The sequence below is a fragment of the Chlorocebus sabaeus genome, chromosome 21 (genome assembly GCF_047675955.1).
Source record: "Chlorocebus sabaeus isolate Y175 chromosome 21, mChlSab1.0.hap1, whole genome shotgun sequence".
In the NCBI taxonomy this organism is placed as follows: Eukaryota; Metazoa; Chordata; class Mammalia; order Primates; family Cercopithecidae; genus Chlorocebus; species Chlorocebus sabaeus.
The window spans coordinates 28,828,819-28,844,369 of record NC_132924.1 but is presented as its reverse complement, the minus strand read 5'-3'; the positions used below and the strand labels follow the sequence as shown (position 1 = coordinate 28,844,369).

Here is a 15,551-nt window from a genome sequence, read left to right as displayed (position 1 = left end):
GCTAATTTGGTAGAATCTGTCAAACTTAACATATGTAATTCCATTATGAGTGAACTATTCTATTGAAATACTTGCATACGTACATTAAGATACTTGCTCAAGGCTGGGTGAGGTGGCTCACACCTGTAATCCCAGCACTCTGTGAGGTCGAGGTGGGCAGGTCACGAGGTCAAGAGATCGAGACCGTTCTGGCCAACACGGTGAAACCCCGTCTCTACTAAAAGTACAAAAAATTAGCCGGGTGTGGTGGCAGGTGCATGTAGTCCCAGCTACTTGGGAGGCCGAGGCAGGAGAATGGTGTGAACCGGAAGGCGGAGCTTGCAGTGAGCTGAGATCGCGCCACTGCACTCCAGCCTGGGCGACAGAGCAAGACTCCGTATCAAAAAAAAAAAAAAAACCCAAAGATATTTACTAAAAGATTTTTATTTTCAGTTTTCTTTGTAGGAATGAGAAATAGGAAACAATTGCATTCTGATAAATAGACTAATGGTTAAACAAATCATGGCATATTCAAACCAAGGAATTTTGTAGCCATTTGAAGCTTGTAGTGAGCAGTAAGATTGCCGACATATGGTGAGTGAAATGAAGTCACAGAACAGTATTACTAGTGTTTATCAGTTATGTAAAGCTAACCAAAAACCCCGCGTTTACATGTGTGTGTCTGCTAATACATTTTCATCAGGATCTGGAGCACTGTATGAAAGCATCATAAGTAGACTCCCTTTTCACTTTTTATTCCCCAATGGCTCAGAATTGTGAACTCTTTATGGGCATGTATTTTATAATTTTAAAATAATTGGGTTTTTTTTTTGGCAGGGTTTGGGGAAGCAGGGTCTTGCTCTGCTGCCCAGGCTAGAGTGCAGTGGCATTAATTTCTACTCACTGTAACCTCCGCCTCCCAGGTTCAAGTGATTCTCTTGCCTCAGCCTCCCAAGTAGCTGGGATTACAGGTGTGTCACCATGCCCAGCTACTTTTGTATTTTTGGTAAAGATGGGGTTTCACCATGTTGGCCAGGCTGGTCTCGAACTCTTGACCTCAAGTGATCCACCCACCTCGACCTCCCAAAGTGTTGACATTACAGGCAGGAGTGACTGTGCCCAGCCTAAAACAATTTTTAAACACTGGGGCAACCTCACAATAGAAAGGAAGAGTTTGAAGATGTGAATGACATGGGATACAGGAGGAGGAAGCTCCCTGAGGATTACATGATGGTGACAGCAATAGCATCAGGAGCAGGTAACACTCCGGCTGAGTGTTGAGATGTGCCACACCCTGCTCTAAATGCTTTACGCATATCAAGTCCCCTCATTCTTACTAGAAGTCTGGGAGGTAGATATGATTAGTCAAGGACTTGGAGGCACAGAGAGGTGGAGCAACTCCACAGCTAGCAAAGCTGGGATTCAAAGCCAGGCTGTCTGGATGCAGGGCCAGTGCTCCAGCCACTGCCCCCTACTGCTGGCTGATGGTGGGGTCCAGAGCACAGGTGATGGACTGGCCTGTGAGGAGGAGAGAAAGCTCATTAAACTTCTGGATCAGTTTGTTGCTGCATTAACACTTTCTTCAAACGTAAAAGCTCAAAACCACCACCATTGATTACCTCATGGTGGTGTAGGTCAGAAGCCTGAGCAGGCTCAACTGGGCTCTCAACCTTGCATCTCACAAGCCCCAACCCAAGGTGTCAGCAGAGGTGGGCTTCCATCTGGAGGCTCTGGAGAAGAATATGCATCCAGAATCACTGAGGGTGGCAGAATTCAGATCTTTTCAGCTGTAGGACTGACAGCTCCATTTCCTTGCTGGCTGTGAGTCAGGAATCTTTGATGAGAGTTTGCTGCATCCCTCACCATGTGGCCCCTTCAACTCTAAAACCAGTAATGATGTGTGGAATCTTTCATAGGCTTGGATTCTCTGACCTTCTCTTTGGTTATCAGCCAGTGACAACTTGAGTTCCAAAGGGTTCTCATGATTTGGTTAGGAACACCCAGATGGTCTCCCTTTCCTTGTACTGGTAACACAATCTAGTCACAGGAGTAAAGTGCATCCTATTAACAGTCCTGAAGATTAGTGGGAGAAATCATGATGCCATTTTAGCTTGGGTAATTTAAAAAGAAAAGACACTTGCTTGGCTCAAGGTTCTGCAAACAGTACAAGAAGTGTGGTGCTGGAATATTTTTCTGGTGAGGCCTCAAGAAGTTTACAGTCACGGTGGAAGACAATGAGGAAGCCAGCATATCACACGGTAACAGCGACAGTCAGAGCAAAAGAGGGAGGGAGGGGTGCCACTCACACTTAAGCAACTAGATCTGGTGTGAACTGACTCATCACCAAGGGGATGGCACTAACCCATTCATGAGGGATCCACCCCCATGATCCAGACACCTCCCACCAGGCCTTATCTCCAACACTGGGGATTACATTTCGTCAAGAGATTTGGAGGGGACAAACATCCAAACCATATGAGTAGGATGTCTGACATTCATTATACGACGCCTTAGTGAAGGGAGGTTTGAGGGCTTATTTTGTCTCCCTGGATAGAAATGGAAAATGTATACCTGAAAGAGATGTCTGAAAAAGAAAGTTTAAGTGGGTGACAAGCACAGTTTTGGTTTGCTAGTGAGCTTTTTGAGCTCAGTTCTCATTTGAGTTTGGAGATGGATTTGTAGGGGCTCTGGGATTTCTCCTCTGTAGTCTGTCTATAGGAGCAAAGCGGAAGATTTTGATTGACGCTTCTTTGAGGAAAGCTTGGACAAAAGCATCACAGATCAGGGGAGATGACAGGCCAAAGTGATGTTCCTTGGAATCTAGGCTAGAAACAGAGGAGAAAAAAACAGAGTGAGGGGAAAGGGACAATTCACTTGCAAGGGCTGCAGGAGTGGACGGCTGGATTCCAGTTAAAGTAGGAAGTGGAAGAAGGCTTCAGTAAGAGGGTAGAGATCTAGAGCACAGGTTCTCCAAGTGGGGTCCCCAAATCCACAGTATCAGCATCACTTGTTAGCAAGGCAGATTCCCAGGTTCACCTCAGACCTAGGGGATGGAAAATTCTGGAAGTTTGTGAGTCGAGCACAGGAATCTGCATTGTAAGCACGCTACTGATTTGGATGTCTTGGAGGTTTGAGAATCATTGATGCAGCATCTTTCGTGTTGTATAAGAATGCTTTTATCATGAATGGGATTGCGGAGGGACAGTAGCCAATTCCTGGAAGAAGAGGACCGGCTGTACCTGGGTGGGAAATGCTGAGCATATGGCAGAGGACAGATGGCCTGTGTTCTGTGTGCTGAGCAATGATGACAAGGATAAGTGTAAGGCAAGGCTGAATCCACTGGCCTTACAGTTTTCAGAAATGATAAGTCCTGGCCATTCCAATCTCAACCGATTGTTTTCCTGAGGTGGTATTCCAAGGCCATGAACAGGAGCATTGACTGATGAGACTTGAAGAAGGGTCAGTCTGGGCCTGGCTTGGCTGTTCCTTAAAGAGGTGCAATCTCCATGAAAAGTGGCAGAAAATGGGAGTGAGTTTCTGGGACCCTGACTGAGTGCCTAAAGCAGCAAGAGTCCAGTGTTGGCCACAGAGGAACACACTTGCCTATGAGCAAGATCCAGCTTCACTTTGGCTCAGCAAAGGACAGACTTCCTCTCCTCCAGCTGCAGACACACCCTGGCCTCCTGAGATGCTTCTACTGTGGCCTAGTCTCAGCTACAAGAGCACAGATGGGCTGTGGTCAGGCAACAGGAAGAGGAAGAAAGGGAGGGATGGATTTTGAGATGTGGATACCTGACCTAGTATAGAAATCCCCCTATATTCCTAAACCTTTTCTGAGTCACTCTGTGAAAATCACGGGACTCTGGCAGTAGAAAGCAAGTTAAGTAGAATGCTAGCCAGATAAGATTTTTTATTGTTATTTTAAGAACTCCCTAGCCCCCAAATCAATAAATCATGTCAGATGAATATAAATGTACACTTTTAGCCAAGCAGTGGCTCTCACCTGTTATCCCAATGCTTTGGGAGGCCAAGGTGGAAGGATCACATGAGGCCAGGTGTTCAATTCCACACTTTGGAGGGCACAAGCTGTGGGAGGGCCTGGAAGAAACGCCTCAAAGATTCTCCCAGTCCTGCCACCCTGCGGGAGACATTTCAAAGGAATCGTAAACTCATATGACCAGCAGGGAGGACAACACCGAAGAAACTGTCCTGCCTAAAATCAGCGGCTGTCCAGAGCTAGCACCTGGAAGGAGACACTCCCTCTCCTGGAGTCACATCTTCACTGGAAGGCGGGTGGGAGCTCACTGCTGTGACCCACGTATCCTCCTCTCTGTGTCTCTATCCTGCTACTTTCTCTGACTGCATCTTCCTCTGTTCCTTGGTCACAGTGTTTGATTCTTGAGAAGAGAATGTTGAACAAGTCACATCCTTGTCACTCTGAGTCGGAACTCTCATTTGACTTGGAAGATTTGTGCTTCTGTTTTTTCTTCTTTTTCTTTTCTTTCTTCTTTTCTTATGCTTTTCTTTCCTCTTCTTTTTCTTGTGTTTCTCTTTATCTTCAGAGGAACTGGAGCTGCTCCCATCTTCATCTGAGGTAGAATCCTCCAGTAACTGTTTTAACTGCCGTATCCTAAACATTCAAGATTGATCAAACAGTGAGTTTTTGCTTTAATTGAAAAGTTTCTTAAGTATGTCATTCAAAAGCAGTATAGAAGGAACATGAATAGCCACATCACAAAGACAGTAATTATTTTTATTTTTACCTGTTTTCTCCATTCTTCTCTACCTGAATGCTTATTTTTATGTGACTGTAACCGGTGTACAAGCCATTTTTGTATTATTTTCCTTGTCCTAGTCATTTCTGTAGGTTTCCACAGTACTTACAATTACAATTTCTAACAGACACACACTTTACTAAACCATTCCCCCAACTGCTCAGTTTCCTAATAGATAATCTACATCCTCAACAATCATAATTTAATGTAACCAGTTTGAGAAAACAAACTCTCCCAATTTTTCACTCTCTAATCTTGTCTAGGTATAATTTTTAACAAAAGCTCAGATCCTTAAAGATGCTGGAGGAGATAAACTGAATTACATGAAAGTACCAATTGTACCATGCCAGTAGACAGCACAACATGGGTTGCTAATATCAACCGCAGTGGTCAGAGAGCTGGACCAAGCTTACAGCTTTAAGCCAACCCAAGTAGGAAGAGGCTGGCCTGCTCATTCCCCAACACTGGTCTTGTCAGCCATGACTCCTACCCAATAAACATTTCACAAATGAAGTACCATGTTTACTATATCACTCTCCTAGTGCTAGAATGTTTTTTTTCCAACTTTGTAGAATTTAAAACTTCTAAGTAGATATCATCAACAGGACTATCTCACCTTATATCCTTTTCATATTGTTTATTGTCTTGTATGATGTCACACATGAAATCCTCATGTGCCTTTAGGGACAGAGAAGGTTAAGGTTTGGTTAGGCTTCATGGGCCACAAGTTAAATAAAATGAAACCCCTATGTGACAGAAAACAGTTTTTTTTTTTTTCTTTTTTTACTGTTTGATGTAGCTGTATGCTCAACATCTTTCAATCCTTTTAAGGGTCGCATTATTGATAACTCGCTAAGGCTATAAAAAGGATTTCCTAATGAGAAAATACACAAAATAATATTCTTCATGAGGAAAAAACTGCATAAACTGGAAGAGTCATACTATAAAACAGTACTCAAGTTTAGAAATAGTGAGGTAATTCTCTTTGTTCTATTGGGTTAGATGACCAAAAGTTAGTATTAAGCAAAACAAAGGAGTTGCTCAATGATACATAGGAATGATCATTTATAAGTACTCAAAAATACACGTTACAGGTCAGGCACAGTGGCTTACACCTGTAATCCCAGCACTTTGGGAGACCGAGGGAGGTGGATCACGAGGTCAGGAGATCGAGACACCATCCTGGCTAACATGGTGAAACCCTGTCTCTACTAAAAATACAAAAAATTAGCCGGGCGTGGTGCCCGGCGACTGTAGTCCCAGCTACTCGGGAGACTGAGGAGGAGAATGGTGTGAACCCGGGAGGCAAAGGTTTCAGTGAGCCAAGATCGTGCCTCTGAGACTCCAGCCTGGGCGACAGAGGAAGACTCCGTCTCAAAAAAAAAAAAAAAAAAAATACCCCAAAGAAGTCTGGAAACATACACATCAAGCTATTTGCTGCAAACCCACTCTTAGGAGGAAGTCAAGATTGGACTTGGTGGTAAAAGCCTTACTATGAGGTCTTCATTTTGCTTAATAAGGCAAATAAACTGTATTCTTATATTCTATAATTGAAAAATGACTTAAAATTCACAATTATGGGTGGGGATCGGTGGCTCATGCCTGTAATCCCAGCACTTTGGGAGGCCGAGGCGGGTGGATCACGAGGTCAGCAGTTCGAGACCAGCCTGACCAACATGGTGAAACTCCCATCTCTACTAAAAATACAAAAATTAGCTGGGTGTGGTGGCAGGCACCTGTAATCCCAGCTACTTGGGAGGCTGAGGCAGGAGAATTGCTTGAAACCGAAAGGCAGAGGTTGCAGTAAGCCAAGATCACACCACTGCACTCTAGCCTAGGCAGCAAGAGCAAAACTCTGTTTCAAAAAATAAAATTTAAAAAAAATAAAAAAATTCACAATTATGAACATTATGCTTATAGAGTTGTATAAATTGATGTTCTGTTACATCCTTAGGGTAAATTCTTAGAAGTTGAATTTCTGAGTCAAAAAGAACTATGCTAAATTTTTTAGATTTATCAACAAGCTTTGTTTTATACTATCTGTAAAAACTGACATTTCACCTAAAAGTGTTTGATCTAGAATAATTATTTTTCAGATTAAAACAAAAACACAAAACTTTAAATGCCTTAAAATGTTAAAAGAACGTCTGTTGACTTCAGTTTCATATATAGCTGGCCCTTGTATCTTGAAGAGTTACACGTCCAGAGATTCAACCAAGGATCGAAAATATTTGGAAAAAAAAAAAAAAGGACGGTTTTGTCTGTACTGCACATGTTCAGACTCTTTTTTCTTGTCATTATTCCCTGAGCAATACAATGTAACAACAATTTACTTTTTATTCAGTATTATAGATACTCTAGAGATGATTAAAGTATACAGGAATGTGTGCACAGCTTATACGCTATTTTATTTATTTTATTTGACAAAATCTCACTCTGACACCCAAGCTGGAGTACAGTGGCATGATCTTGGCTCACTGCAACCTCTGCCTCCCATGTTCAAGTGATTCTCATGCCTCAGCCTCCCAAGTAGCTGGGATGGCACGCATGTGCTACTATGCCTGGCTGATTTTTGTATTTTTATTTTTTTGAGACAGAGTCATACTCTGTCGCCTAGGCTGCAGTGCAGTGGCATGATCTCAGCTCACCGCAACCTCCACCTCCTAGATTCAAGCGATTCTCCTGCCTCAGTCATCCAAGTAGCTGGGATTACAGGTGCCCACCACCGCACCCAGCTAATTTTGGTATTTTCAGGAGAGACAGGGTTTCACCGTGTTGGCTAGGCTGTCTTGAACTCCTGACCTCAGGTGATCTGCCCACCTCAGACTCCCAAAGTGCTGACATTACAGGCGTGAGCCACTGTGCCCAGCCTAATTTTGTATATTTAGTAGAGCTGGGGTTTCACCATGTTGGTCAGGCTAGTCTCAAACTCCTGACCTCAGGTGATCCACCTGCCTAGGCCTCCCAAACTGCTAGAATTACAGGCATGAGCCACTGCACCCAGCCTATACCATTTTATATGAGGGACTTTGAGCACCTGCGGATTTTGGTATCCCAGGGGATACTGGGATCCAATTCCCCATGGATACCAAGGGACAACTGTATGCTGATCACTCCAGTAGATCCGCAAGGCAGCATATTTCACTTGGCAGAAGTGGTTACTGAACAGTGAATTAACACCTCTGGGAGGTGACTCTATGTTAAAGTGGGGAATGATTGATAGATCATGCTAATGATAGATCTGTCTGTCATTTAAGAGGAAATATACACAATTCTAGCTCGTAATAGACAGACATCTACTCTTTAAAGGCTGGGAAACTAGGCCGGGCACAGAGGCTCATGCCTGTAATCCCAGCACTTTGGGAGGCCGAGGCGGTGGATCACGGGGTCAGGAGATCGAGACCATGGTGAAACCCCGCCTCTACTAAAAATACAAAAAATTAGCCGGGCGCGGTGGTGGGTGCCGGTAGTCCCAGCTACTTGGGAGGCTGAGGCAGGAGAATGGCATGAACCTGGGAGGCGGAGCTTGCAGTGAGCTGAGATCGCGCCACTGCACTCCAGCCTGGGTGACAGAGTGAGACTCCATCTCAAAAAAAAAAAAAAAAAAGTCTGAGAAACAAACTAAAACTCTGATTTTAGTTATGAGACATGACTTTTTATATAATAAATGTTAAAAAGGGGAGTTGAATAGGGAACAAAGTCTTCTTCAGAAAAAGAATCACTGACCCAATGTATAAACAAAGAACACTTTTATAAATGTTAGTTTTTTCTTGAAGAGCTAAATTTGTCTCACAAATGGTTAACAGCAGATATCTTGGCCAAAAGGCTTCTGGGAATGCACTTTATGTGAACATTCAGTTCGCTGGTGACTATCGGATTAATTAAGATTCACCATCTCTGATTAAGGTAAAATGACATTGTATGGTTTTACTTACTACTCTGAACTGTTCTAACTTTTGGTTGTCTTTGATAAAGAAAGGGCATTCTTTGTAGCCTGTTCGGTGACCATACCGTTTGCAATGTCAACCTAAAAGCCAAGCAAAGGGGAAATATTTCTGCAAGATAAGAGTGTTTCACCTAAGTGAGATAAAGAATCAGTAGATTATATTAAAGTTTTTATTCATTAAACTCCAATTCTAAAAGAAAATGCAATCATGGATGAACCGTGTAAGGTCCCAGAAAAGACAGGTAAACTAATTGCTTATAGTTTTTTGAGACAGGTAAACTAATTGCTTATAGATTATATTAAAGTTTTTATTCATTAAACTCCAATTCTAAAAGAAAATGCAATCATGGATGAACCATGTAAGGTCCCAGAAAAGACAGGTAAACTAATTGCTTACCCAAGCATCCTTTAATCTTGTTGCTTTAGGAATTAATTTTCCAACACCAAGAAATTATGAAGCAATCCAATGAAAAGTACTGCAAAAGGTGAATTTTTTTTCAGTGTGTCTCACTGTATTTTTCAAAGTATATATCTTCTATTAATCAAGTGGCTCTGAATCTCATTTATAAATTTAGTCACTAGACTGACCAACATGTATAAACCCTGTCTCTACTAAAAATACAAAATTAGCCAGGCATAGTGGTCCATGCCTGTAATCCCAGCTACTTGGGAAGGCTAAGGCAGCTTCTTTCTCAGGTTGAGTCGACCTCTGTTCACATCCCTAACTTTTAAGTAAGCAAAATCACAAGTTCTCTTAAAATGTTAATGTCATCAGAACCCTACTACAACTTTACTTGCAGAAGAGGGAAACTGTCCTATTTAAAGAGGTTAACTATTAGAAGCAACAGAAGATCCTGCTGAGGAACTGGAAGGATAATAACAAGAGAATGTATATACATGCTCCAAGGCAACAAATTCCAGTCTTTATGGAATTTCAATGAGTGGACCTGGCATCAGGCATTGACATCTGAGAAAAAGGAAGTGGTGAGCAAAGCAAGAATGGATGAGATCCTTGTTACTTCTCTCACCTGTTCATATTCTCTCAGCACCAACTGGATGTGGTATAAATCAGGACATCGTATGGGAATGGTGAATGAGACCCTGTGTTTGAGTATTCAGCAATTCTAAGCAACTTGGTCAGGAAGCATGAAGAGGGATTTAAGTAAGTTCAGCCAAGTTTTGCTCTACGCTGGCAACTACAGAACACACGTAGTGACAGGGCAAGAAAAGTTTTTCCCTTTTTATTTTTATTTGAAGATGGAATGCAGGAAACCACTAAAAAAAGTTTGTGGATCTTTTCTTTTTTTTATTTTTTTGAGACAGAGTCTTGCTCTGTTGCCCGGGCTGGAGTGTAGTAGTGCGATCTCGGCTCACTGCAACCTCCGCCTCCTGGGTTCAAGCAATTCTCCTGCCTCAGCCTCCTGAGTAGCTGGGATTATAGATGCATGCCACCACACCCGGCTAATTTTTTATATTTTTGGTAGAGGCAGGGTTTCGTCATGTTGGCCAGGCTGGTCTCGACTCCTGACCTTGTGATCAGCCTGCCTCAGGCTTCCAAAGTGCTGGGATTACAGGTGTGAGCCACCGTGCCAGGCCTAAGTTTGTAGATTTCTATTGATAGCCTGTGAGCTATCCCTATCCTTATCTCCCTCACCATTTAAAGTTTGGGGAAGAAGGACTACACTCTTTCAAACTAATATCTGCCTTTATGGCAAAGCTGAAGGGATGTGAAATGCCATGAAACAAGGATTGATGTATAGATATCCAGAAGATACCATTTCCGCTCAAAATCCTTTTATTATGGAAAGATGATCCCAGCTATTCAAAGTGTGGTCCGTGGACCAGCAAATTCAACAATATGAGGAAGGTTGTTAGAAAAGCAGGGTACAGGACCCAACCCAGAAATACTGAATATTCAGTATTCAGTATTTTGGATATTCAAATACTGGATATTTGGTATTTCTGGGTTGGGCCTGATACAGACACATAACCTGAATTTTAAAATATTTACTGCTTATTTGTAGAAATATCAAAGTGGGAGAACCACTTTTCTAATTAACACTAAAATTGGTAAAATCAAAAATGTGTGCATAGGTTTGTAATTACCTTAACAGTAATTACATTATATGCAAATGGATTAAACACTTCAGTCAAAAGGCAGAGATTCATAGAATGGATAAAAATGTTATCCGCCAGGTGCAGTGGCTCATGCCTGTAATCCTAACACTTTGGGAGGTCAAGGCAGGAGGACTGCTTGAGCCCAGGAGTTTGTGAATAGCCTGGGCAACAAGGTGAGACCCCGTTTCTACAAAAAATTTTTAAAATTAGCCAGGCATGGTGGCTGGTGCCTGTGGTTCCAGCTACTCAGAAGGCTGAGGTGGGAGGATTGCTTGAGCCTGGGAGGTCTAGGCTGCAGTGCACTGTGATTGTGCCACTGCACTCTACCCTGGGCAGCAGAGAGGCCCTGTCTCAAAAAAAAAAAAAAAAAAAAAAAGGAAAAATGCTATCCAAGCACTGGATGGAAAGGAATATATGATGCAGTTACCCAAAGGGAACTAAAGCTGCTCCAATAATTTCAGACAAAATATACCATAAGACAAAAACTGTTAAAAGAGACAAAGAAGGACATTTTGTATTGATAAAAGGGTCAATTCATCAAGAAGATCCAACATTTATAAGTATGTATGTAACCTAGCAAAAGAGGGCCAGATAGTTGAGACACAAACTGACAGAATTGAAGGGGAAAATAGAACAATGTAACAACAGGCCAGGCACAGTGGCTCACGCCTGTAATCCCAGGACTTTGGGAGGATGAGTCCCGTGGATCACGAGTTCAGGAGATGGAGACCATCCTGGCTAACACGATGAGATCCTGTCTCTATTAAAAGTACACACAAAAAATCAGCCGGACGTGGTGGTGGGTGCCTGTAGTCCCAGCTACTCAGAGGCTGAGGCAGGAGAGTGGCGTGAACCCGGGAGGCAGAGCTTGCAGTGAGTGGAGATCACACCACTGCACTCTATCCTGGGCAACAGAGCAAGACTCCATCTCAAAAAAACAAAACAAAACAAAAAAGAACAATGTAACAATAATAGAGATTTCAATACTTTCCATTCAATAATGGATACAACAACTAGAGAGAAGATCAGCAATGAATTACAAGACTTAAGCAACAATATAAATCAACTGAACCTAACAGATATTTATGAAATACTCTACCACCCAACAATAGAGTAAACACTTTTTGAAGTCAACATGGAACATTATCCAGAGACCCTATATTAGGCCATAAAACAAGAATTAATATAATTAAAAGGATTTAAACCATACAGAGTATATTCTCCAACTAGGATGGACTCAAATTACAAAGCAACAATATAAGGAAATTTGAAGAATCCAATATGTAGAGACTGAATAACACACGTGTAACCAATCCATGAGTCAAAGGGGATGTTAGAAAATTAAAACACAACAGGCTGGCGCGGTGGCTCATGCCTGTAATCCCAGCACTTTAGAAGGCCGAGGCGGGCGGACCACCTGAGGTTGGGAGTTCGAGACCAGACTGACCAACATATAGAAACCCTGTCTCTACTAAAAATACAAAATTAGCCAGGCATAGTGGTCCATGCCTGTAATCCCAGCTACTTGGGAAGGCTGAGGCAGGAGAATCGCTTGAACCTGGGAGGCGGAGCTTGCGGTGAGCCGAGATCGTGCCATTGTACTCCAGCCTGGGCAACTAGAGCAAAACTCCATCTCAAACAAACAAACAAACAAGCAAAGAAAACACAACATATCAAAATTTACACAATGCCGATAAAGTAGTGGTTAAAAGAAAATTTATAGCTTCTAATTCTTATAATAGAAGAAAGGTCTCAATCAATAATCTAGGTCTTTATCATAAAAATCAGGAAAAAGAGTAACCCAGACCAAAGATAAGCAGAATAAGGAAATAATAAACGATGCCATTGCTGGACCTCAAAAACGTGCTAAATGAAAAGAGTCAGATCACTTACATATGTCCAGAAAAGCCAAATTCACTAAGAGAGTAGATTAATTGTTGCCTAGGGCTATCAATGGGTATGAACTGGAAATGGGTTGAGAGATCTTAAGGTGGGGGGTAGGGATGAAAATGTTCTAACACTTATTTATGATGATGGTTGCACACACTTGGTAGTTACTAAACATCACTGCATTACACATTTATTTAAGGGTGATTTTGAGGGCATCCAAAATAAACCACAAAAAAACTTTTTTTAAGAAGCCATAAACACAGAAGGACTGGGAAACCATAAAAGAGTCACATACAAAAAAATGTGGGATGTTATAATGCGGATAGATGAATAATAAAAGAAAAGCAGATCCCAGAAAACTGAAGTCTAAGGCAGCAGAGGGTAGAATCTGAAAATCAACTCAGTTTCTACTTGCAGAACCTCCAAAGCTCAGCAACTGGCAGCACCACATACCTCTGGAGGTGAAGGGGCAGTTAAAATAAGGAGGATTGGTTAACTGTCCATAGGCAGTTCTCCTTGGTCTAGGCAGAAGTTTGTTTAGTATGTGGAAAAGGTATAACAGAAGGTCTCTGGCCACGGAGACGTCAGGTGGATCTCAAGGAAGTTGTTGCAACAGACACAGAGGATCATACGAATGAATGGAAAACCAATGACAGATTTCCCAGACTCCCTCCACTAAGCTCCCAGAACACTCACAGTATGGCTTTCCCTTCCATGTGTGAACCTCGTCTGGGAAAATACAAGCCACTCAAAGAAGAAAAACCAATAGATAACTGAACTCAGATGTTCCCCAACCAATTACCTAGAAAATCACCCTGCAATGGGGGATCAACAAGCCCTACTCAGGCACTTAGGGCTACCAATCAACTTTTCATCTCTCACTAAAAAACAAGAATACTGTGGCAGCCACTCTCTAAAATGACCCTAATTAATAACTGCTGATCCCTAAAAAGAACACCCTTGTGTAGTCCCTGCTACCCTGAACAGGGCTAACTGCTGTAAGGATAGTACCTATCTGAAGAATAAAACTGCAGACACAGAGGTGAGGAAAGAATTTTTAAAATTCGTAAAATTGAGACCTGCATTCCAGATTGAAAGGGCTCACCATTGTGAAATTTTAGAACACCAGGAATGAGAAGCTGCTATAAACTTCCAGAGAAGAAAAATAAAAAACAAAGCAATAATAAAGGCCTTATGAAAAGATCAAAAATTGGAATTACTTTGGACTTCCCAATAGCTATTCTAGAAAACCAAGAAAATGAAGCAATGCCTTCAAAATCTAAAGGAAGCTAACTTTTAACTTAGAATTTGATATCCTGGCAAATTAAAAAACATAAAATGAAAATTCCAGGGGCTGGACATGGTGGCTCATGTCTGTAATCCCAGCACTTTGGGAGGCTGAGGTGGGTGGATTGCTTGAGCCCAGGAGTTTGAGACCAGCCTGGGCAACATGGTGAAACCCCGTTTCTACAAAAAATACAAAAATTAGCTGGGTGTGGTGGTGCACACTGGTAGTCCCAGCTACTCGGGAGGCTGAGACAGGAGAAACGCTTGAACACGGGAGGCGGAGGATGAAGGGAGCCGAGATCGCGCCATTGCACTCCAGCCTGGGCAACAACAGTGAAACTCCGTCTCAAAAAAAAAAAAAAAAAAAAAAAAAATTAGCCAGGCGTGGTGGTGCATACCTGTAGTACTAGCCACTTGGGAGGATGAGAAATGGGATGATCACTTGAGTCTAGGAGGTCAAGGCTGCAGTGAACCAAGATGGTACCACAGCACTCCAGGTTGGGCAACAGAGCAAGACCCTGTCTCCAAAACAAAAAAAATCTACCTCCTATAAACCCATTTGGAAGGAAATTGCCCTAGGATTCATTACACCATAAGAACAGAATATAGTAACAAAGAACATTCCAGATACAGGAAAATGGGTGATCTAACACAAGAGAGAGGCTAAAGGAACCTGCAGAATGATGGTGTCTTATTCAACCTGGGCTGACATAATAACAATGCTATGTGCCTGGTGGCCTAAACAACAGAAATTGATTTTCTCAGCTCTGGAGAGTTGGAATCTGAGTTCCACATCCCAGCAAGGTAGGTCTGTGGTGAGAGCTTTCTTCCTGACCTGAGACGGCAGCCCTCTTACTTTTTCTTCACATGGCACAAGGGGGTGGGGGTAGGACAGGACAGAGTGACAGCGAGAGCGAGAATGTGTATATGAGCCTGGGCCTGCCCGAGAGAGAGTGATCTCCAGTACTTCTTCTTTGAAAGGTATCATGTCATGAGGGCCCTAACCTCATGATCTCATTTAACCTTAATTAATTCACAAGGCCCCATCTCCAAATGTCATCACATTAGAGATGAGGCTTCATCATTCGAATTATGGGGAGAACCCAAACATTCAGTCCATCATATATTGATCAAGGGAGATGCCTGGATGATAAGCATGGGAGTAGCCACCTTCAGTAAGATGAAATTGACAGAACATCTCAAGTATATGCATCGAAGGTCTTAAGTTTGAAGCTTGGAAAAATGTTGAGGTTGAATTAGAGATCAGTACATGAAAGGAAAAATAATAATAATAACAAAAGCTGTAAAACAATAAATACAGGACACATTTTGAGTGGACACATTTCACAAGATACAGCTCACCTCTGGTCATAATCATAGTAAATACCAAAGACTTATGTTACTAAGTTTATGATACAATAATTACTGGGAAAATGAGATACAGAAGGGTACACATGTGTGGTGAGAGCAGGAGATAGAATTACATACTCATCTTCCACTGGACAGAGGCAACAGAAAATGGCCAAACCTGAAAAATCATGGAGCAACAATGCAAC

At 42.2% G+C, this 15,551-nt stretch overlaps 1 protein-coding gene across 1 annotated transcript in view; it reads right to left on the bottom strand.

The window, feature by feature from the left end:
• Positions 1 to 419: 419 nt before the first annotated feature.
• LOC103226248 (uncharacterized) overlaps positions 420 to 15,551 on the bottom strand; it is a 31,490-nt gene continuing 16,358 nt past the window's right edge. The window contains exons 4-5 of the mRNA XM_073008971.1: positions 5,371 to 5,432; positions 420 to 4,609 (exon numbers count right to left, since the gene is read on the bottom strand). Coding sequence (XP_072865072.1) covers positions 4,318 to 4,609; positions 5,371 to 5,432 — 354 coding nt within the window. The 3' untranslated portion in view covers positions 420 to 4,317. The remainder of the gene's footprint in view (positions 4,610 to 5,370; positions 5,433 to 15,551) is intronic.